Here is a 25,411-nt window from a genome sequence, read left to right as displayed (position 1 = left end):
GTGTTTTAGGAGGGAATATAAAATCCACAGTCCATGCTGAACATCAGCCCTGCAGTTTTGGGGCAGTGCTGGAATCCCTGAGCCGTGGCACTTTTATTAATGTTTTTTTTTTTTCTTTCTTTTCTTTTACTTTAAAAAAATAATGCCATGTTGTCATGTTCATTTTTTTTACAATATATTTGATTAGCAAAGAGATTTTAAATGCAAACTAGGTAATGGTAGCTTAATACTGGGTTTTGTCTTTGGAGCAGGACCACAGACCAAGCGTATTCTTGCCGCTATAGCGTATCATTCCCAAGAAATTCTTCCTTTCCAAGAATTCCTTTTGGAATTTGGAGACCACTCTGCCAGCCTGTCTGTGTTTTAGGAGGGAATATAAAATCCATGGTCCATTTTGCACGTGGTGAGAACGTAAATTTGGAGTTTAGATCATTTGTAAGCTGAAGTCTTTTTGAAGTGGGGTCGCAGATTGCTGGGTCTGAAATCATTTCCCGTGCAGTTTTGGGGCCGTGCTGGAATCCCTGAGTTTTGGTACTTGAAAAATTTTTTTTTTTTACTTTTTTATTTTTTGTACTTTAAAAACAAAACAATCCCAAATATCTTTTATTAGCAAAGAGATTTTAAATGACAATTAGTGGTAGCTTAATACTGGGTTTTGTGTTTGGAGCAGGACCACAGACCAAGCGTATCCTTGCTGCTATAGCGTAACATTCCCAAGAATTTCTTCCTTTCCAAGAATTCCTTTTGGAATTTGGAGACCACTCTGCCAGCCTGACTGTGTTTTAGGAGGGAATATAAAATCCACAGTCCTTGCTGAACATCAGCCCTGCAGTTTTGGGGCTGTGATGGAATCCCTGAGCCGTGGCACTTTTATTAATGTTTTTTTTTTTTCTTTCTTTTCTTTTACTTTAAAAAAATAATGCCATGTTGTCATGTTCATTTTTTTTACAATATATTTGATTAGCAAAGAGATTTTAAATGCAAACTAGGTAATGGTAGCTTAATACTGGGTTTTGTCTTTGGAGCAGGACCACAGACCAAGCGTATTCTTGCCGCTATAGCGTATCATTCCCAAGAAATTCTTCCTTTCCAAGAATTCCTTTTGGAATTTGGAGACCACTCTGCCAGCCTGTCTGTGTTTTAGGAGGGAATATAAAATCCATGGTCCATTTTGCACGTGGTGAGAACGTAAATTTGGAGTTTAGATCATTTGTAAGCTGAAGTCTTTTTGAAGTGGGGTCGCAGATTGCTGGGTCTGAAATCATTTCCCGTGCAGTTTTGGGGCCGTGCTGGAATCCCTGAGTTTTGGTACTTGAAAAATTTTTTTTTTTTACTTTTTTATTTTTTGTACTTTAAAAACAAAACAATCCCAAATATCTTTTATTAGCAAAGAGATTTTAAATGACAATTAGTGGTAGCTTAATACTGGGTTTTGTGTTTGGAGCAGGACCACAGACCAAGCGTATCCTTGCCGCTATAGCGTAACATTCCCAAGAATTTCTTCCTTTCCAAGAATTCCTTTTGGAATTTGGAGACCACTCTGCCAGCCTGACTGTGTTTTAGGAGAAAATATAAAATCCAAAATCCATGCTGAACATCAGCCCTGCAGTTTTGGGGCAGTGCTGGAATCCCTGAGCCGTGGTCCATGTGGAAACGTTGTGGTTTCACCTTAACATTTCCCAGACATTTCTCCAGCTCCCACACCCCTCCCGTGTGGTGCAGTGGGGAGGTTTTTTTCCCCTCAAAAAAGGCAGAAATGAGGTCCAGCTGAAAGCTTGTGGGAGTTTCAAGCGTGTTTACAGTGCTAAGAGGAGAATCTTTGGCTCCTGTGCTGCTATTTCATATTCATGAACACTAAATTCATTCACATTTGATGTGTGTAACCCTGCTGAAAGGCAAAATAAACCTGCTGGAAAACCCTCAGCTAAGAATTGGGTATTATCAGGGAGAAGAAAAAATATTTGCTTAGGTTTTATATACTTTAATCATTCTACTGCTAATTCCAAGATTTTCAACAAACAATTTTGTTGTTTGTTTAAAAAAAAAAAAAAAAAAAGAAAAAAGGTTTGGTACCAAATAAAAATAGTATTATGTGATAGCTGTTGAGGAGAGCCAGTTTTAGCTGCTGAATATATTGCATCTAATTTATTGCCCTATTAGCTGAGAACAAAATTCTTCTGTATTTTTTTTCCCTTAGTCCATACAGAATACTTTTGAGGGTAATTTAATATATATGTGTACAGCATTTGGGGTTAGATTTATATCTTAATTTATGCTTCCAAACATGACTTGGATTATATCATTTAAAAAAGAAAAATCAAGCCACTTTAATATGCATCATGCTCAGATTTTTCTGCAGAAGTGGAATGTCTTTTCCTTTCTGCCTAGGCTTATTTTTAGCCCAGTTTCACATAGGTTTAATTTACTGTCGACTTTTCCTTCAGAAAAATAACAATTTTATTACAAAGTAGGTGTCACGAAGAATTAAACGCCCGACCCGTAATTTCTCACACCTTTTTTCTGGTAGGATAAATCATCACCTGGCAGAAATGTGATTTATCAGCCTTTTGGTGAAGTGTTTGGTGGTGATGTTGTGTCAAAGGTGGACCTTGTTCCTCCGGGTCCTTTCCCCTCCAAAGCAAATTTATGGGCTGGGGCAGCAAACGTTTCCCAATTACTGGAGTGGGAGCAGTTCCCCTCTCAGAGCTGCTCGTGCACTCTTTAATTTCTCAGATTCAAAGCTGCTGGTAAATGAGATTTTGCCCTGTGATTTTTAGGATCCTGTGCTTTAAAATAAGATGTGATCATTCACTGGTGCTGAGCCCGAGCTTGGATTTTTGTGTCACGCGCCGACGGCGCATTTGTGATAAATTTGATAAATTAGAGAAGCCCTTCTTTTATTGTTGTATGTGCATGTGGAGCTGACTTAGCATTAATAAAACATTTTAGAATATTTTAACACAACTCCCTTTTGCTCTTTTTTTGCACCATGAGGAGACACAGCCTGAGCTGTAAATTCTGCTTTTAGCAGAAACCTCGAGCAGGACTTAAAATCAGCCACGACAAACAAGCTCAGTGCCCTAAACCCAGCTCCCCCAAATTAAGGAATTTTAGTTTCAGTGGACTCTTGGCCTTTCAGATGGAATATGGTTCCCTTCCCAATGTCATGGGCTTTTTTTTTCCACATGCATGGACAGCCCCAGGATTTTTTTAGGTTTTTTTTTGGTTTTTTTTTACAGCTATGCTTTCAGTTCTGGATGACGTTTAGCCTTTGACCCAGGCACTTTCTTACAATAAACAGTTTGTTGATGAGAGCAGCTGCTGGGAAGATTGTTTCCAGACTGTTCTGCTGCAGCTGAGGAAGGAGAGGAAGCAAAATCTGGGATGCACCTTACAGCCTCCTCCTTGTTCCTCTCCTCAGAGCTGCTTTGTGCTGAGCAAACCTCCAGCTCCTCTCCCATCCTTCTCCTGGCATCCCAATTCCCAGGTGGAACTCTGCTGAGGCCAGGGGAGGTGCAGATAAAACAAACTCGCTGTGAAGACCATAATTAATTTATTTATGTATTATTTTTAACCTATTTACCTCATCCCATCCTTCTCCTGGCATCCCAGTTCCCAATTGGAGCACTCTCCTAAAGCCAGGAGAGATGCAGATAAATCAAACTCACTATAAAGACCATAAATAATTTCTTTATGTATTATTTTAAACCTCTTTACCTATTCCCATCCTACTTTTGGCACCCCAGTTCCCAGGTGGAACTCTGCTGAAGCCAGGGGAGATGCACTTAAACCCTCTGTGAGGACCATAATTAATTTCCTTATTTATTATTTTTAACCCTTTTAGCTCTTCCCATCCTTCTTCTGGCATCCCAATTCCCAGGTGGAACTCTCTGCTGAAGCCAGGGCAGATGCAGATAAAACAAACTTGCTATGAGGACCATAATTAATTTTCTTATGTATAATTTTTAACCCATTTACCTATTCCTATCCTTTCCCTGACATCCCAGTTCCCAAGTGGAACTCTCTCCTAAAACCAGGAGAGATGTACTTAAAACAAACTCGCTGTGAAGACCATAATTAATTTATTTATGTATTATTTTTAACCTCTTTACCTCATCCCATCCTTCTCCTGGCATCCCAGTTCCCAAGTGGAACTCTCTGCTGAAGCCAGGGCAGATGCAGATAAAACAAACTCGCTGTGAAGACCATAATTAATTTATTTATGTATTATTTTTAACCTCTTTACCTATTCCCATCCTACTTTTGGCACCCCAGTTCCCAGGTAGAACTCTGCTGAAGCCAGGGAAGGTCCACTTAAAACAAATTTGCTGTGAAGACCATAATTAATTTCCTTATTTATTATTTTTAACCCTTTTAGCTCTTCCCATCCTTCTTCTGGCATCCCAATTCCCAGGTGGAACTCTTCCTAAAGCCAGGGCAGATGCAGATAAAACAAACTCGCTGTGAAGACCATAATTAATTTCTTTATGTATTATTTTTAACCTCTTTACCTATTCCTATCCTTTCCCTGACACCCCAGTTCCCAAGTGGAACTCTCTCCCAAAGCCAGGAGAGATGCAGTTAAAACAAACTCGCTGTGAAGACCATAATTAATTTCTTTATGTATTATTTTTAACCTCTTTACCCATTTCCATCCTTCTCCTGGCACTGCAGTTCCCAAGTGGAGCACTCTGCTGAAGCCAGAGGAGATGCAGATAAATTAAACTCTCTGTAAAGACCATAAATAATTTCTTTATGTATTATTTTTAACCTGTTTATCTATTCCCATCCTTTCTTATGGATTATTTTTAACCTAGTGTCTGTATTATTTTTAACCTTATGTATTATTTCCTTATGCATTTTTTTAATGTATTATTTTTATGTCTTATTTATGTGTTATTTTTAACCTATTTACCCCTTCCTATCCTCCTGGCACCCCAGTTCCCAAGTGGAACTCTCTCCTAAAGCCAGGGCAGATGCAGATAAAACAAACTCAGTGTGAAGACCATAATTAATTTCTTTATGTATTATTTTTAACCTCTTTACCCATTTCCATCCTTCTCCTGGCACTGCAGTTCCCAAGTGGAGCACTCTGCTGAAGCCAGAGGAGATGCAGATAAATTAAACTCTCTATAAAGACCATAAATAATTTCTTTATGTATTATTTTTAACCTGTTTATCTATTCCCATCCTTCCTTATGGATTATTTTTTACCTTATGTATTATTTCCTTATGCATTTTTTAATGTATTATTTTTATGTATTATTTGTTATTTTTAACCTCTTTACCTCTTCCTATCCTCCTGGCACCCCAATTCCCAAGTGGAACTCTCTCCTAAAGCCAGGGCAGATGCAGTTAAAACAAACTCAGTGTGAAGACCATAATTAATTTCTTTATGTATTTTTTTTAACCTATTTACCCATTCCCATCCTTCTCCTGGCACAGCAATTCCCAAGTGGAGCACTCTGCTGAATCCAGGAGAGAGGCAGACAAAACAAACTTGCTGTGAAGACCATAATTAATTTCCTTATTATTTTTACTCTCATTTTTCATTCTTTTTCTCTCCAAAAAGCAACATCCTGACCTATTTTTCACCAGTCAGTGAATCCTGCCCTGCTGCCCGTTGGATAAATGAATTTTCTGCCTACACACAGTGCTTTTTAAAGCTAAATTTAATTTTGGATTGAGATTTAGGCAGGGATTTATGAGCAGTTGCTGGATGTGCAGTCCAGGAATGGGTTGAAATCTAAGATGCTTCGTGTTCAAAGGGATGGGGTTGCAATAAAGAGGACAAGGATACCTTGCAGCACTTTGTTAAAAATCTTTCCCTTTTTTGGATGAAGCATTCCACACATCAGTTGGGAAAATGGATCCACTGTGTTTATGTAATGCAATACTTGTTTTTAAAAACACTCTGAAGAGTGGAGACAAAAATAAGGCACTTGACTGAGTGTCTGGAATGATCTTTCAGAAATGATGAGCTTTTTCTGCCTCTCTTCAGCTAAACATCCCCCCAAACCCAAAATAACCTTGGAGACTCCCAAAAATCAGGTTGGTTGGGAATTCCAAAAGTGACCCAGCCTGCCATCTCTCTGAATGTTCCTCTGTGCTTTGTGCAGTCCAAATCTCCTGCTTTGCACCTTTGTGGCTCAGTTTGGGAAATATAAAAATATTATTAAGGAGCTGAAACAGATTTCCAGGCTGTGCAGAATGCTGGGAATGCACAGCCAGGACCAGCCAAGGAGCTGCAGTTCACGAGAACATGAAATGAAAATGTGCCTCAGTTGTAGGACAATAAAATCTTTATGAAGTTCTTCAGGCCGTGGGGAAAGGAGGGAGTGCAGAAATGGGGATTTAAAAGGTTTTTTACCCACTGAACAAAAACACCACTGGTGGAAATAATGGGCTGAAATTAATTGTAAACAGTTAATATTGAAGGGGTTCTCTAAAAACCTCCTAAAAAGTGGATTAATTTGAGTATTTCGTGTATTTCCACATTCTGGATGTGTTGTAAAAGAGGTTTTTGTGTTTAAAAGTTCTGTTTGTTCCCTCTGTTCCAGTTGTTAGAAAATCCATCTCCAAGCTGGCACTTCCTTAAGTCTGGGTGTGAATGTGCAGTTTGGGAATGTTATTAAGTATTAATGACATCAGCATTGAAAGTATTTTTATTTTCATTTATTTTTTATTTTATTTTCATTATTTTTATTATTATTCTCTAATGATACCCAATACCCATTCTTCATCCTCTCCACTTTCTCTGTGATCTCCAAGAGAGAATCTTTCCTCTTTTCTCTAGATCAGATTTTTACATCTGGTTTTTTTTTTTCCCTCTCATTTCTTCAAACTTTTCCAACAGGAAAAGTCATTGTGCTTTGCTTTTAAGAGAAAACAATGCATTTTAATGAAAGAGTGAGGTAGTAAACTTAATATACAGCATTTTAGTAAACCTCATTAAAAGGTGGGGTTTGAAAAGAGTAAGGACAGTAAATAACATCATTTTTCCTGCCCATTATGTGTATTTACAGTGAGTAAATATATTTATATATTCAGATATATATAAATATATCAAATATATACATATATACACATATCTAATATAGATAAATATACATATACATTTATATATAAATATGTTGAGATATATATCTATATATATATATATATAGATATATTTTTGGTCATGTTAAATACAGTTTCTTTTGGAATTCAAGAGATGCTGTGGGAGCTCTCCAGTGATTAATTTAAATTTAACACCTTCCAGGCTGTTGAGCAGAGCTGTGTAAGACAAGGAGCACGTGGAGATGTTTTTTGTCTGTATGTGTGTGTGAATTTTTATATTTCAAGTTGAACTCAAAGGACAACCCTTCATTAAAATATTTCCTTTCCTATCAGTGCCTGCAGAGAATCCATAGGGATGAAATATATATATATATATATACATTTGAGATCCTATTTGAATTGTATAATGCTCCTTTGGGAGCAGGCAGTACTGGGGAAAAAAAAGCAGATTTTAGTCCTGTTGGAGGTGTGATGTCTGGTTTTGCTTCAGACAGGCTCCTCTGAAAATTGGGTGCTTTGTGCCTGGGTAATCCTCACCTTGCTTGCAGTTCAAAAAAAATAAGCATAAAAATAGAAATATTAAAATATATATATGTGTGGGTTTGTGTCTGTGTGTATATATACACATACATACATATATATTTTTTTAAAAGATATTTAATCACTCCATCAGCTGATAAACCATGAATCAGTGCATCAACTGGAAATTTCTCAAAAATAAAGATTGTTAATTGGAAATCATAGGATTTTATACAAAGGAAGGGAAAAAAAAAGGTTTTAGATCATGTTCTGTGTCTCCAGAAAGTGAATATTTGGCCTTGCTTCAGAAGCACTGCTAAAGTACAATATTTAAACCCAATATTGAGTGTACAGGTGCAATATTTTAATCTCAATATTGAGTGTACAGCTACAATATTTTAATCTCAATATTGAGTGTTCAGTTACAATATTTTAATCCCCATATTGAGTGCACAGGTACAGTATTTTAATCCCAATATTGAATGTACAGGTACAGTATTTTAATCCCTATATTTAGTGTACAGGTACAATATTTTAACCCCAATATTGAGTGTACAGGTACAATATTTTGATCCCAATATTGAGTGCTTAGTTACAATATTTTAACAATATTTTAATCCCAGTATTGAGTGTTCAGTTACAATATTTTAATCCCCATATTGGGTGTACAGGTACAGTATTTTAATCCCTATATTTAGTGTACAGGTGCAATATTTTAATCTCCATATTGAGTGTTCAGTTACAATATTTTAATCCCAATATTGAGTGTACAGGTGCAGTATTTTAACCCTAATATTGAGTGTACAGGTGCAGTATTTTAACCCCAATATTGAGTTTACAGGTGCAATATTTTAATCCCAATATTGAATGTTCAGTTACAATATTTTAATCCCAATATTGAGTGCTCAATTACAATATTTTAATCCCAGTATTGAGTGCTCAGTTACAATATTTTAACCCCAATATTGAGTGCTCAGTTACAATATTTTATTCCACTATTGAGTGTTCAGGTACAATATTTAATCCCAATATTGAGTGCTCAGTTACACTATTTTAATCCCAATATTGAGTTCAGTTACAGCATTTTAATCCCAACATTGAGTGCTCAGTTACAATATTTTATTCCCAGTATTGAGTGCTCAGTTACACTATTTTAATTCCAATACTGAGTGTTCAGGTGGAGCATCATGGTTCAAATCCTCTCCTTTTCCCTCACAGGAGAGGAGGGAGCTGATGGAAAATGGTTTTTTTATGGCATTGTGTTTTTAGCTTTCATTTGGTTTTGCCTCCATGCTTATAACAGGAACCAAATTAAAATGGAATTTAATAGGAACCAAATGAATTTAGGCTGTGAGGGAATTTTGCCTAACAAAGAATTCCATTGATGGGGAGTTTGGTAGGAAAGAGCAGCTCCCAAACCTGCCCAGTTAAATTGCATTTATCTAGATAAAAATAAAAATCCACATCCAAATCCTATCTACATAAACAGATTGTAAGAATAAAATCTTGGATTTGGGTTTATTTTTAACCATTAGAGCTGGGTGTGCTCAGTGCAGAACTCCCATTGTTTGACAGAGCCCAGGTGCAAATAAAATCTTCTCCATCAGGAGCTGTAATTTGGTGTTATTTTATCCTACAGCAGAGAAGGCTCCAGATGCAGCTGGTTTTTGTCTCCCTCTTCCCTCCTTGTTGTTCAGTCTCAACCTCTAAGTGAGCACTGGGGAAAAGTGAAACTTAATGATTATGAAATTAAAAAGAATTTCAAACAGCAAAAGCAAACTTGTGTTAGGGAGCATTTCTGCACACACCTGACCAAACTCTCACACTTACAGAAAGCAGATGTGAAAATAAATAAAACCCAGCTTTGCTCTTCCTTCTTTGTGTTCCAGTTAGCACAGTTTGTGCTGATGAGTGCAGGGGCTGAACTTTGTATTTCTGGGAATTTTGGGAATTCCTCTGCCTCTCCCTTCCTGCTCAGAGCTCTTCATTCAGTGCCACTCTCAGTGGGACAAATCAGAATTCTGGTGTGGCCCTGGGAAGTTCCCAATCTCTCCTTGGTTCTCTTTAAAAGATTTCAGCTGAGCTTTGGAGTGTGGAGAATTTATTAATGAGAGGTGTTGGATGGTTTCTGGTGGAGCAGAGCTTTTCTGCTTTTGGTGACTTTTCTTTTTCTACTGCATTGAAATTACATTTTTTTGCCATTTAAAATACAGTTAGAAACATTTAATTCCTGTAAATATTAAATTTGTAGTGAGTTTCATATATATGTTAATAAATAATTATTAACATAAATAATGTTCCAATTAGCACAGTTTGTGCTGATGAGTGCAGGGGCTGAGGGTCTGCAGTGTGCAGGGGCTGAACTTTGTATTTCTGGGAATTTTGGGGATTCCTCTGCCTCTCCCTTCCTGCTCAGAGCTCTTCATTCAGTGCCACTCTCAGTGGGACAAATCAGAATTTTCCTGTGTGTCCCTGGGAAGTTCCCAATCTCTCCTTGGTTCTCTTGAAAAGATTTCAGCTGAGCTTTGGAGTGTGGAGAATTTATTAATGAGAGATGTTGGATGGTTTCTGGTGGAGCAGAGCTTTTCTGCTTTTGGTGACTTTTCTTTTTATACTGCATTGAAATTACATTTTTTTGCCATTTAAAATACAGGTAGAAACATTCTCTTCCTACAAACATTAAATTTGTAAATGAGTTTCATGTTTATATTATTAAATAATTATTAACATTAATAATGTTCCAATTAGCACAGTTTGTGCTGATGAGTGCAGGGGCTGAGGGTCTGCAGTGTGCCGTGGCTGAACTTTGTATTTCTGGGAATTTTGGGAATTCCTCCCCTCTGCCTCTCCCTTCCTGCTCAGAGCTCTTCATTCAGTGCCACTCTCAGTGGGACAAATCAGAATTCTGGTGTGGCCCTGGGAAGTTCCCAATCTCTCCTTGGTTCTGTTTAAAACATTTCAGCTGAGCTTTGGAGTGTGGAGAATTTATTAATGAGAGGTGTTGGATGGTTTCTGGTGGAGCAGAGCTTTTCTGCTTTTGGTGACTTTTCTTTTTCTAATGCATTGAAGTTACATTTTTTGCCATTTAAAATACAGTTAGAAACATATTATTCCTATAAATGTTAAATTTGTAGATGAGTTTCATATACATGTTAATGAATAATTATTCACATAATAATACAATTAGCACAGTTTGTGCTGATGAGTGCAGGGACTGAGGGTCTGGAGTGTGCACTGGCTGAACTTTGTATTTCTGGGAATTTTGGGAATTCCTCCCCTCTGCCTCTCCCTTCCTGCTCAGAGCTCTTCATTCAGTGCCACTCTCAGTGGGACAAATCAGAATTCTCCTGTGTGGCCCTGGGAAGTTCCCAATCTCTCCTTGGTTGTCTTTAAAAGATTTCAGCTGAGCTTTGGAGTGTGGAGAATTTATTAATGAGAGATGTTGAGTAGTTTCTGGTGGCTTTTCTGCTTTTGGTGACTTTTTCTAATGCATTGAAATTACATTTTTTTGCCATTTAAATTACAGTTAGAAACATTTTCTTCCTATAAATACTAAACTTGTAGATGAATATTTTAACTGTGAAAAGCTGAGTAGCTCTCTTGTCACCCAGCTTGTTTGGTTGGGGTGTGAAATTAAATTCTTACTTTGAGAAAGAAGGGAATATCTTTGCCTTAGGGAATGTACACTTGAAAAGTGGGATTGGAAGAAAAACCTCACAGTTTATAGGAAATAATGGCTTTAGGATGCAGGAGAATAGGATTAAATTAGATATTAGGGTGAAATTGTTCCCTGGGAGGGAGGGACCTGGCACAGGGTGCCCAGGGAGCTTCCCTGGATCCCTGGGACAGTGGGAGGTGTCCCTGCCATGGCAGGGGTGGCACTGGGTGACCCTTAAATCCCTTCCAAACCCTTCTGGGACTCAATACATCATGAAAAATTTAATTTAGTTTGGTTTCAGTTCTGCCCAAAGCTGATGAAGAGCGGTTCCAGAATTTCATTAAATGCACCCAGCACGTCGCTGGTGGGTTGTGAAATGCAGATTTTGTGTGTGAGTCCCTGCAGATCCTGTCAGAGCCTGAACACAGAACAGCTGCAGCTCCTGGCATTCCTGAATCCCTGAAATCTTGGAGCAGCATCTTCCAGGATTCCCAGGAAAGCAGTTTGGGTGTTTTTCCCTGCCCTGTGCTGGATGCCTGGGAAATTGAAAATTCCCAATCTCTCCTTGGTTCTCTTTAAAAGATTTCAGCTGAGCTTTGGAGTGTGGAGAATCATTAATGAGAGGTGTTGGATTATTTCTGGTGGTGCAGAGCTTTTCTGCTTTCAGTGACTTTTCTTTTAGAATGCATCAAAAATACATTTTTTACCAGCCCCTCTCATGGCAGTGGCCACCAGAGGCTGCTGCAGAACGGCAGATGCTGCTGGAACAGGAGAGGCTGGGAATTCCAGCTGGATCCTGGGCTGGAATCCCACACTTCTGACAGGGCTGTGTTCCTGAGCAGTGCCCTTGGAGCAGAAATTAACCCTGACTTTGCATATCAGTTCATTTCATTGTACAATAATTCCATTTTTTTTGTATAGTTGTGGGATGTTCAGCATCCCTGTTCCTGGAACATTGTGTGAAGGAAGTTCTTACAATAAAAATAAATTTTTCTACTGTGACCAGTACTTGAAACTTTGTTAAACACCTAAACCCATATTTTCTTGGGAATTTTCTTAGGAATTTTCTTAGGAATTTTCTTAAGAATTTGTTTCCAAATTTTCTTAGGAATTTGTAAAAATCCCCATCCTTGATTATGTGTTTCTATTTTTGATCAGCTCAGCAAACACATGGGCATTATGGGGGAAATTAGCTTGAGAATGATACACATATAACAATTCTTAAATGCTTCAGGATGGGGTAGAAGCAATGAAAACAAGAATTCTGCCTAAAATCTATGGGGAAAAATCACTTGAAATAGCACAGTCAGGAGAGTAAATGGTTGGAATTGTGGCATATTTGTAATAATGGAACAGCACACAGAAATAGGTGCTGTTTTGTTCTTTCCCAGGAAATATTCTGTGGCAAAACCACATCATGATTTCTGACACAGCCTCAAGAAAATTCATTATTTATTTACAGTGTCACCACTGTAAATCACTGTAAATCACTGTTTTAATCAACTTTATTTTGTAACTTAATTTCTGTCAGACTGTAAACCCAGCCTTAGGTGAGTTAATTCTTGGTGAGTTAAACCCAGTTTTAACTTTGGGTGAGTTAAAATTCTGTTTCTGTAAAATTCTGTAATTTTTAGAGAGATTAAATTAATTTTAGGAGATTAAATGACTTAATTTCTGTCAGACTGTAAACCCAGCCTTAGGTGAGTTAATTCTTGGTGAGTTGAACCCAGTTTTTACTTTGGGTGAAGTGAAATTCTGTTTCTGTAAAATTCTGTAATTTTTAGGAGATTAAATGACTTCATTTCTGTCAGACTTTAAATCCAACCTTAGGTGAGTTTATTCTTGGTGAGTTAAACCCAGTTTTAAGTTTGGGTGAGTTAAAATTCTGTTTCTGTAAAATTCTGTAATTTTTAGAGAGAATAAATTAATTTTCATGAGATTAAATGACTTAATTTCTGTCAGACTGTAAACCCAGCCTTAGGTGAGTTAATTCTTGGTGAGTTAAACCCAGTTTTAACTTTGGGTGAGTTAAAATTCTGTTTCTGTAAAATTCTGTAATTTTTATAGAGAGATTAAATTAATTTTTAGGAGGTTAAATGACTTAATTTCTGTCAGACTGTAAATCCAGCCTTAGATGAGTTAATTCTTGGTGAGTTAAACCCATTTTTTACTTTTGGTGAGTTAAAATTCTGTTTCTCTGTGTAGGACTTGCACATCCAGTGCTGCTGAGTGAATTTCTGTGTTTGGAAAGCAATAGGAAAACACTCTGATTAAGCAGAGTTTTTCCATGTTCTCCCTGACAGAAATGAAAGCTGTAATTTTTCTAAATATCAGTTACAGCCAATCAGTTACTGTGGGGATGTAAAACAAGTAGGATAATGTGCAAGGAATTTATTTATTCTGTCAAAGCTCTGAGTGAAGGTGCAAGTCAAAGAAATGCTCACAAAACCTTTAATCAGCATCACATCATCATTTATGATGCAGAGCAAAAAAAAAAGGGGTGGGGGGAAGGAAATATTCAAAGATATTTTATCCAAGAGTTTAGATGGAAAATATTCAGAGGGAGCTTTAGGAAAGCAAGATATGAGGAGTAATTTCTCTGTAACTAAAATTTAGCTGCTGAGCCTCTCTTAGTTTAGGGGCTTGGAAGCAGAATTTGGGGAAAATTATTCTTTTTTTTTGTGTCCTGCTGTGCCACTGGTGCTGCAGGCTGGGAAATTTGAGGACAGGACATTTCTGGGGGTGGAAATCCAGAGGAAGGTGTTGGGAACAGGAGCACTTCTTCCTTCTCCAGGTGGAACAGTGGGATGTGGAAAGGAGAAGTAATTCTTGGACAGATAAGTGCTCATGGGGAGCTTGCTCTCAGTTTGTGGTTTGTGGGTTTGGAGGAGTTGGGCTGGAGCTCAGACACATCTTGTTCCAGGGCAGGAGAGCTTGGTCCTGCCTTCAGCACCCCCACAGGAAATGTATTCCAGTTCCCAGATAACAGCAGTGGTGGGAATGAGGGGTGTGGGTTTGGTTTGGACCTTTTTGTTGAAAAATCAGAGCTCTTCTTCTTGGGAATTTGAGGGCAAGTATCACCAGTGCCTGATTTCCAGTCAAATTGAAGCCACAGGTTTTTTTGTGGTTTCATTTATCACATAAAACACAACTTCAACTGTCTGAAATTTAAGCTGAGCAAAAAGTCCCAGAATCTGTGTCTGTGGCTGTTCCTAAAGTTGTGGCAAACATGTCATACCAAACCTCTCAGAGCAGAATTTGTTACCTCCAGAAGGAGTGAATGTGGTTGGTGCAGGGTGTCAGCACCGGGGTGCCAGCAGTGGTAAATCATCCCTGAGCTGGAGGTGGGACCTGCTTTAGCAGATATTCCACTGAGAAATCAGAAAATGGTTTTTGAAACTGCTGGTTTAGCCTTCAAACTGAGTCTTGGTTGTGGGAAATGGATTTGCAGGGAATTCTCCAAGCCTGGCAGAAGGCTCACCCAGTGTGCACCTGTGTGCAAACCTTGAGACAAGAAATGCTGACTTAGAAATGCCCTGGAACAGGACAGACATTGCTGAGAGAGAGATGAGCTAGAAACAAGTTCCAAAGGATGGCCTTGCAAATCAGACTGGAGAGTTTGGAGGAACAGAACTGTGAAAGATGTATTGCAGTGGGACCCATGAGGGGCAATTTTAGATAATTGGCTTTAAGGCATTTACAGCATGGTGTGGTAAAGCTGATAGGCCAAGAAACACTTACAGTGCATTGTGATTAGGAAATAATTAGCTTCTGATTGTGAATTATAACATCTGCATTGTCTCACCCTTCTCATGAGGCTGAAAATGGAATAAAAGTTTTTAAAACACCTCTCAGCTGCCCCATCTCTGGGTCAGAAAAAGGCTCAATCCAACACTTAGTGCTGGACTAAAGAGCTTCCTCCAGCAGAGGAAACCTGCAAGGTGCAGATGAATGTGTGCACTCCATGCTCCAGGGTGTAGGAAGAGCACTACAAACCCTGCTACAGAGGAAAATTAACTTCAAATTAATTTCAATTAATCTTCAAAGGAGCATGGTCTCAACTCTAGGACAGTGTCAAGTACGGGCAACAGAGCTTTGTTTTTGAAGAGGAATAATTGAAGAGGAATAATTGTTTTGAAGTAGAAGATTGCTTGAATAGAAATGTTTTGGGAAGAATGCTGGTGTGTCCTCACTTGGGGTGATCAGCCTTTCTCTTCTTGTTGCCCTTGCCCACAGGAAATCCATCTTGCTTTCCTGAAATGGCTGGAGGGGAACGTGGATGCCGAGGGGCTGAGGCCGTCCAGCAAGGTGTCCCTGAAGTTTGTTTCATCCTGGGAGTCCCAGGTGGAGGTGACTCCGTCCCTGGTGCCCGTCATCACGGAGATGGGGAGCTTCTCCTCTGAGCATTTCAGCCTCCAGACCTATCAGCAGCATCTCCACACCAAGAAGCTGGGAAAGATCCTTCTCTTCACTGAGGTGACCACCAGCACCATGAATCTTCTGGATGGGTAAGAGGGGGATCCTGAATTCACTTTGTGTTTGGGAATTTGTAATGGTGGTAACACACAGTGCTCAGAGAGAAACTGGACACAAAGTAGAGAACTTGGGAATTCATAATGGTGGTAACACACAATGCTCAGAGAGAACCTGGACACAAAGTAGAGAACTTGGGAATTCATAATGGTGGTAACACACAGTGCTCAGAGAGAAGGTGTGCATGAAGTAAAGAACTTTATGTTCACAGAATATTAATTGATAATATATAAAATACTGAGCCATAAAGGGTGGGGGAAGCTGGAAACTGGACATGAAGTGGAGAGCTTTATGTTCACAGAATATTAATTGATAATACACAAAATACTGAGTCATAAAGGGTTGGGAAGGCTGGGAACTTTATGTTCACAGAATATTAATGGATAATATATAAAATACTGAGCCATAAACAGTGGGGAAAGTTGGGAACTGGACAGGAAGTAAAGAACTTTATGTTCACAGAATATTCATTGATAATACATAAAATACTGAGCCATAATGGGTGGGGAAAGCTGGGAACTGGACATGAAGTAAAGAACTTTTATGTTCACAGAATATTAATTGATAATACATAAAATACTGAGTCATAAAGGGTTGGGAAGGCTGGGAACTTTATGTTCACAGAATATTAATTGATAATACATAAAATACTGAGCCATAAACAGTGGGGAAAGCTGGGAACTGGACATGAAGTGGAGAACTTTATGTTCACAGAATATTAATTGATAATATATAAAATACCGAGCCATAAAGGGTGGGGAAAGCTGGGAACTGGACACAAAGTAGAGAACTTTATGTTCACAGAATATTAATTGATAATACATAAATTACTGAGCCATAAAGGGTGGGGAAAGCTGGGAACTGGACATGAAGTAAAGAACTTTATGTTCACAGAATATTAATGGATTTGTTCACAGAATATTAATGGATTAATTTATATATAAAATACTGAGCCATAAACAGTGGGAAAGTTGGGAACTGGACAGGAAGTAAAGAACTTTATGTTCACAGAATATTATTTGATAATATATAAAATACTGAGCCATAAACAGTGGGGAAGGCTGGGAACTGGACATGAAGTGGAGAACTTTATGTTCACAGAATATTATTTGATAATATATAAAATACTGAGCCATAATGGGTGGGGAAAGCTGGGAACTGAACATGAAGTAAATAACTTTATGTTCACAGAATATTAATTGATAATACACAAAATACTGAGCCATAAAGGGTGGAAAAAGATGAGTGGGACAACTTTCTGCTTTGTAGTGGAGTTTAATATTTATTCCTCTGAACATCACCTTAAGAAAATTTTATTTAATAAATATTCATATTTAGGAGATTAAATACATTCTCTAGTGCAAATTATTATCCCAGCCTTTTACTTGAGAGGACTGGTACCAAGCAGGTTGTGCCCCTAATTTTACACTTTCTGTTTCCTCTCATTTCTTTTGCTGAATATTTCCCTAAAATGCTCTTTAGTGCTTGGTTTGTGTTCTTTAAACATGGACTGGGGCTCTGCCAGGGGTTCTTTCATCATCACACAGATGACCCTTGTGAATGAGCTGTGGGATGCCTTAGAGAAGGTTCTTCATTAGAGTTTAGATGGGATTAAGTGATAGGAAAATCACAGTTACTAAATCTCAGCCTGCAGGCTGTGTACAAAGGCTGCACTGTTGTGTTTGTTTAGTGGAAATTTGGTGGAAAAAGCTCTCTTGGAGAAGTTGTTGCTCTTCAGGACTGAAACTCCAAGTCTGCAGCTGTGAGTTCTTGTGGCAGCTAATTTTGAGTATCAGGGTTAATCTATCTGCAGAAATTGCAGATGAATTTTACAGGTGAAGAACGATCTCGGGAATTTTGTTTGGCATTTTTTTCTTTAATTGAGATTAAATTGTCATGAGTGTTGTTGTCACTGGTGAGTTAACCAACAATAATGGCTTCAGTCCTCAGCCTGAGAGCCTAAATTGCAATTTATAGAGATTACAAATTTCAATTCCAAACCATTCCCTGTGTGTTCAAACATCCACACATTAAACAAAAAGCTGCTGTCTGATTTTGCCAATCCTCTCCTCCAGATTTAATCCTGCAGCTGATTTGGCAGTGGCTTTTGCAGAGATAGAGACTTTGCAATTTGATAAGAGGCCATGGAGAGTTATTTCATAGAAATACAGTTATTTGTAGCATGTTCAGCCCACAGGGTTGAAAGGAGGATTGTGAAGGAATTGGTGATAATTGAATAAATCAAGAGGTTTCTTCCCTCAGTTTGTTTTGGTTCTCAGTAACTTTGTTCCAACATCTCAGTAAAATGAGGTGTTTAATTCAGAGTTTTGGGATTTGATTTGGTTTGAGCTAAATAAAATCTGACCAATTTATGAATGATTAATTATTAAGGCAAGAGAGATAAGAGAAGTGGTCTTGATTTTTCAGGTATGTTTAAAGGTTGTTTTTTTATATTAAGTAATCCAAATACAATGAAGTGCTCAGAGATATAGGGCTTCTAGATTTCCCTCATCATGATGAGGCTTAAATATTGAATTTTCAGGTAAGTTGTCAACTACAAGTCCTGACACTACATATCTGAGGCTTAAATAGTGAATTTTCAGGTAAGTTGTAAACTACAAGTCCTGACTAGGAAGATGGTCCTAGGCAGATCATAATTTGAATTATTAATTTATTAAAAATATATCTTAAATTTCTCTTACAAAAAGACTTCTATTAAGTTAAAATAGTTATATTAAGTATTATGGTTGATGCTGTAAATACTCTGTTGTCACGAGTACTGGAATGATGTAATCCTGGTGATTTGCAGTTCAGTGAAGAACCTTGAGATTTAAACAATAACATTTCATAATCTAGAAGTTAATGCAAATTTTGCATCTAGAAATTGATGCAAAAATCAGGTAATTTTTATTGAGGGAAAAAGTTGTCAGGTTTTTAAGGTGCTTCCAAAAGAACCAATATGAATTTGTTAGCATAAGTGTGGGGTGCTTGTGTCTAATTGCCAGTTCAGCATGAAAAAAAAATACATTTCAGGGAAAATAATTCTCTTTGCTTGAAGAAAAAATAGTTACTTATTGATCCTTCAGGATTCCCAGAAAAACATTGCAACCCTTTTTTATGTAATCAGGCATTGCATGAAGGACTCTCTTAAGTTTTGACTCTCAAATTTTACTCTCAAATCTGACTCTCTCAAATTTTACCAAGTTTTGATGGTTAAAAACACCTCAAGAACTCAATGAATGGGATTTGTGATAAATTGTTTAATTAGTAAATTATCCCAAATATTCAGCATTTAACTTCTACCACTTTGGATTTTCTCACACCTCTCCCACCAACTGGATGCCAGACTTTTATTTCTTTCCAAATTAGGGGCTCCCAAATTTGTCTCAAATTTTACCAGGTTTTGATGGTTAAAAATATACAGACAGCTCAAGAACTCAATGAATGGGATTTGTTATAAATTGTTTAATTAGTGAATTTAATTAGTAAATGTTCTCACACCTCTCCCACCAACTGGATGCCAAACTTTCATCTCCCTTTTCCATATTAGGGTCTTTCAAATTTTACCAAGTTTTGATGGTTAAAAATATACAGACAGCTCAAGAACTCAATGAATGGGATTTGTTATAAATTGTTTAATTAGTAAATTATCCCAAATATTCATCTTTTAACTTCTAGCACTTCTCATTTTCTCACACCTCTCCCACCAACTGGATGCCAGACTTTTATTTCCCTTTTCCAAATTAGAGTCTCTCAAATTTTACCAAGTTTTGATGGTTAAAAGTGTACAGACACCTCAAATATTTAGTGAGTGGGATTTGTTGTTGTAGATTATGCAGAAAATTCAGCATTTAACTTGTGTCGATTTGGATTTTCTCACACCTCTCCCACCACCTGGATGCCAGACTTTTATTTCTTTCCAAATTAGGGTCTCCCAAATTTGTCTCAAATTTTACCAAGTTTTGATGGTTAAAAATATACAGACAGCTCAAGAACTCAGTGAATGGGATTTGTTATAAATTGTTTAATTAGTAAATTATCCCAAATATTCAGTCTTTAACTTCTAGCACTTCGGATTTTCTCACACCTCTCCCACCAACTGGATGCCAAACTTTCATCTCCCTTTTCCAAATTAGGGTCTCTCAAATTTTACCAAGTTTTGATGGTTAAAAATATACAGACAGCTCAAGAACTCAATGAATGGGATTTGTTATAAATTGTTTAATTAGTGAATTTAATTAGTAAATTTTCTCACACCTCTCCCACCAACTGGATGCCAAACTTTTATTTCTTTCCAAATTAGGGTCTCTCAAATTTTACCAAGTTTTGATGGTTAAAAGTATACAGACACCTCAAGAACTCAATTAATGGGATTTGTTGTAGTAGATTATCCAAAATATTCAGCATTTAACTTGTGTCGATTTGGTTTTTCTCACACCTCTCCCACCAACTGGATGCCAGACTTTCATCTCCCTTTTCCACCTCCCCAAATTTCCATAACCCCCCCAAAAAATGAAGAGATGGAAGGGGGAAAAGGGAGCTGGAATTAATTTAATGGCTGAGCAACCTCACAGTGCAGAAACAGCCGGAGCCTAATAGGGGCCTTTGTCTGCATTTCCACCCTGGCTGGGAACGTGCCAGTCAAAAGTCAGGCAGGAGGAACAGGTGGGAACTATTAGACCTGTCATAAAGTTTGAAAAATTGATTCTGGAGGCCGAGGGAATAGATTGGACTTGACAGTGTTGTCCTAAAGATTCTAAGGGAAAGTTGTGTTGTTTAATTTGGGATCCCTTGATTGTTCATTAGCTCTCCAGATGGTGGCTGGGGAGTTTGGTGCTCACTGTACCTGTCCCTGGCCTGCATTTGTGTGTCCTGAGGTCACAGCAAAGTGGGAGTTCACCTGTAGGCACCCAAAATTTAATGGCATTGGCCTAGTTGTCAAATAAAAATTCGTAAAAATGCCATGTGTTGGTTTCAATGATCAATATTCATTCTGTGATTTCATGTTCCAAGTCCTTTCAGGCTATTTTGTAAAGCACTGCAGCCTTTATGTCTCAAACTGAAATTTCCAATCCTCCTAAAGCATTGTTTTTTTGTGTGGATGGAAATTCTTTCTGTGAGTTTCAGAACCTTTTCTTCCCAGATGTTTACCCAAATGCCACCTGAGCAGGTTAACCCTGCCAGAAACAGTTCCACCTTCTGTGGCTCCTCAGAGCATCCCTGGGAGTGCAGGTTTTAAAATGGAACCATTGTTTTTGAGGCTGCATCTGGTGTAGTGATACAAGTGTTACATTACAGACTTACAGTGTGTATATATATAGTGTATATATACATTATGCGCTTACTGCACTCATAAGGGTTGGCATTAACAAAGAAATACTTTTATTTCTAATTTTCCTGCACACCCTAATTGGCTGGAATGGTTTCACGAGCGTTTCACTAAAATTAAATTCACGAGATAGAAATTTCAGTTTTGTTCTTTATCTTAAATCCTGTTTCAGTGTTTTAGTTGGCAGAAAATTTGATTTACACATGATGAAGCCAGCATGGGATATATTGTGTAAAAAATGCCATCATGAATCCCTTTTCCCCAATATTTAAGAAGCACAAAGTGCCATTGTTAGGGAAAGTTTAACAAAAAAGTGGTGAATTTTAGTGGAAGTGAAATGTGGGCTGAGGTTCCTTTCATAACTGCTGAATAGGATATTTAAATAAAATGTCAGTTGAGAATAAACAATTTCCAAACAGCCACAAGCTTTGCAGAAGAAAGTCTTTTCTACCATTGGTGTCCTTTTACTTTTCTAGATTCATACTGCTGAATTTTGAAAAGCTGAACTGCAGCTCTAATTTTGGGAAGTGGGCATGAAGCCTCATTTTATTTTATTTGAAAACTCTTGGTTGAGTTGAATTGAAACATGGATGATGCTGATGCAGGTCTGAGTTAAGGAAAGCCAGTGTGTAATTGAAGGAGATGGGAATGGCACTTCAGGGGCAAACAAGCTGGGATTGACAAACTCTGTTAGGGACTGGGGGGTTTTTAATTTGGTTTTCAAGTCCTTGTGATGTTTTACTCGATGTTTAGTTATTCCTTGCACTCTGGTGATGCCCCTTACTCTCCACTGAAACTGTATTTTTAAAAAACTGAGTGACTGAGATGAGCTTTAAGACCCTTTCCCACCCAAACCATTCCACGGTTCCATGATAATCTTTATATTTTAGCATGGTGAGACTCTCCCAGTACATTTTTGCCCTGCTAAAAATGGGTATTTTGTCACCAGCATTAACAGTTTGTATAAATTAACCCCCTCCACCCTCATCCCTCAGGAATTTTGGCTGGGGAGTTGGAGAATACCATGGTGTGCAGGAAGGATTCTTCCTTGCAGGAAAGGTGCCTTTCTCTTGGGAAATAGGAAATTTAAATAGGAAATTATAAAACCATGTGCTGTTCAGTAGGTTAGATGCATTTTAACACTGTACATCTTCTATACTCAATCTTTTCTGCAGCTACATAGCCCAAAAATATTTTGTCAGTTTGGATATCGAGGTCACAATAGTTCATATATTGCCTTTAAAAACTCAGATCCCTTGATTTTGTGAAATTAGGCTGGGATAGGAATGCTTTGCTTGATTAATGTCTTACTTAAAATCCAAATTTTGGTACTAAGAGCAATAGACCTGTTCTTTATATTCCTAGATATAGAAGTGTATATATATATATATATACATATATATGTATGAATACCATATTGCTTCATTATTTGCATCACTTTTATTGCTGACTTTTAAGCTTCCATTTCTCAATTTATTTGCGTGGTTGAAGGATTTTTTTTATCCTCAATCCAAAAAAAGTCGGTGCATTAAATCGCTGCTGCTGTGCTTCTCTTCCTTAAGGGTGTTTTTTTATAGTCAGTATTTTGTGCCTTCCTTTGGTGCTAGAGACCAGCTCAAATAGCAGAGTAAAGTTTGTTTCCCTTAAATCAAATCAAATTAAGTCCAGCAGTAGGGTTTCTTTGCTAATTTAGTTTTAAATGTCTAATATTTCATACCATTCATTTATGGGCAGCGCTTTGCACCAGCCAGCAGGAATTTTGGAATTTTTGTGGCACAGCCAGGAGTCTGTCCCTCCCCTTGAAGAACTGGGAAGTTTTTGGTGCTGATTTGATCCTGTGCCATTCCCAGACTCTTCCCTGCCGTACCATTTTCCACGACATTCTTGCTGAAGGATTTCTCCATCGGGATTTGGCGTCTCTTTCCCGATTTTCTCCCCACCTGTTGAGCCCCATTCCCGAGGGCACCGAACAATCAGGTCCCTATTTCCCTGTCACGCACCTCGTGTGCCCGATTCTCCATGGGACCAAAAGCAAAACCTGCCCTTCTTTTATTTTTTTATTGTGTAAAATCAGTGGATTTTCTTCCCGTTGAAGGAAGGGCCCCCTGCTTGCAGGGCAGAGGGAGGTTTGGCATTCCCGGCGGGAATTGAGTCATAAAATAAAGATTCCCGTTTGGCAGAGCAATTAACCCGTGCTGAACCCCGATGGCAGATTGGGTTTCCCTGCTGCTGGAAGTTCCTGAACAATGCCCATTATCACAGGGACACCAACACAGCCTGCAGTCTGGGGGGAATGCTCTTTAAATCTGGGGGGAGATGTTCTTTAAATCTGGGGGAGATGTTCTTTAAATCTGGGGGGAGATGTTCTTTAAATCTGGGGGAATTGTTCCTTAAATCTGAGGGGAAATGTTCTTTAAATCTGGGGGAATTGTTCCTTAAATATGAGGGGAGATGTTCTTTAAATGTGGGGGGAAAAGTTCCTTAAATCAGAGCAGAAATGTTCTTTAAATATGAGGGAAGATGTTCTTTAAATCTGGGTGAATTGTTCCTTAAATCTGAGGGGAAACGTTCTTTAAATCTGGGGGAATTGTTCCTTAAATATGAGGGGACATGTTCTTTAAATCTGGGGGAAATGTTCCTTAAATCTGAGGGGAAATGCTCTTTAAATCTGGGGGAATTGTTCTTTAATATGAGGGGGAATGTTCTTTAAATCTGGGGGAATTGTTCCCTAAATCTGAGGGGAAATGTTCTTTAAATTTGGGGGAATTGTTCCTAAATCAGAGGGGAAATGTTCTTTAAATCTGTGGGAATTGTTCCTAAATATGAGGGGACATGTTCTTTAAATCTGGGGGAATTGTTCTTTATATCTGAGGGGAAATGTTCCTTAAATCTGAGGGGAATCATTCCTTAAATCTGAGGGAAATTTTTCTTTTAATCTGGGGGAATTGTTCCTTAAATCTCAGGGGAAATGTTCTTTAAATCTGGGGGAATTGTTCCTAAACCTGAGGGGAAATGTTCCTTAAATCTGGGGGAAATGTTCCTTAAATATGAGGGAAGATGTTCTTTAAATTTGGGGGGAATTGCTCCTTAAATCTGAGGGGAGATGTTCTTTAAATCTGGCGGGAATTGCTCCTTAAATCAGAGGGGAAATGTTCCTTAAATCTGGGGGAATTGTTCCCTAAATCAGAGGGGAAATGTTCTTTAAATCTGGCGGGAATTGTTCCTTAAATCTGAGGGGAAATGTTCTTTAAATCTGGGGGAATTGTTCTTTATATCTGAAGGGAAATGTTCCTTAAATCTGAGGGGAATCATTCCTTAAATCTGAGGGAAATTTTTCTTTTAATCTGGGGGAATTGTTCCTTAAATCTCAGGGGAAATGTTCTTTAAATCTGGGGGAATTGTTCTTTATATCTGAGGGAAAATGTTCTTTTAATCTGGGGGAAATGTTCCTTAAATATGAGGGAAGATGTTCTTTAAATTTGGGGGGAATTGCTCCTTAAATCTGAGGGGAAATGTTCTTTAATCCTGGGGGAATTGTTCTTTAATATGAGGGGGAATGTTCTTTAAATCTGGGGGAATTGTTCCTAAATCTGAGGGGAAATGTTCTTTAAATCTGGGGGAATTGTTCCTAAATCTGAGGGGAAATGTTCCTTAAATCTGAGGGGAATCATTCCTTAAATCTGAGGGAAATTTTTCTTTTAATCTGGGGGAATTGTTCCTTAAATCTCAGGGGAAATGTTCTTTAAATCTGGGGGGAATTGTTCCTTAAATATGAGGGGAAATGTTCTTTAAATCTGGGGGAATTGTTCTTTAAATCTGAGGGGACATGTTCTTTAAATCTGGGGGAAATGTTCCTTAAATATGAGGGAAGATGTTCTTTAAATTTGGGGGGAATTGCTCCTTAAATCTGAGGGGAGATGTTCTTTAAATCTGGGGGAAATGTTCTTTAATATGAGGGAGAATGTTCTTTAAATCTGGGGGAATTGTTCCTAAATCAGAGGGGAAATGTTCTTTAAATCTGGGGGAATTGTTCCTTAAATCTGAGGGGAGATGTTCTTTAAATCTGGGGGAATTGTTCTTTATATCTGAGGGAAAATGTTCTTTTAATCTGGGGGAAATGTTCCTTAAATATGAGGGAAGATGTTCTTTAAATTTGGGGGGAATTGCTCCTTAAATCTGAGGGGAAATGTTCTTTAATCCTGGGGGAATTGTTCTTTAATATGAGGGGACATGTTCTTTAAATCTGGGGGAAATGTTCCTTAAATCAGAGGGGAAATGTTCTTTAAATCTGGGGGAAATGTTCCTTAAATCTG

General features: G+C 38.0%; 1 protein-coding gene across 1 annotated transcript in view; it reads left to right on the top strand.

Moving 5' to 3' along the window:
• The window catches only part of HLCS (holocarboxylase synthetase), a gene marked incomplete at its 5' end in the record, with an annotated part of 146,251 nt that overhangs the window by 37,426 nt on the left and 83,414 nt on the right, over positions 1-25,411 (top strand). The window contains one exon of the mRNA XM_084226267.1: positions 15,473-15,744. Within this exon, the coding sequence (XP_084082393.1) occupies positions 15,473-15,744 (272 nt within the window). The remainder of the gene's footprint in view (positions 1-15,472; positions 15,745-25,411) is intronic.

The sequence above is a fragment of the Fringilla coelebs genome (assembly GCF_963513975.1).
Source record: "Fringilla coelebs genome assembly, chromosome: 2".
Classification (NCBI taxonomy): Eukaryota; Metazoa; Chordata; class Aves; order Passeriformes; family Fringillidae; genus Fringilla; species Fringilla coelebs.
Note: the sequence above shows the minus strand (reverse complement) of the source record. Positions and strands in the feature narration are given on the sequence as shown.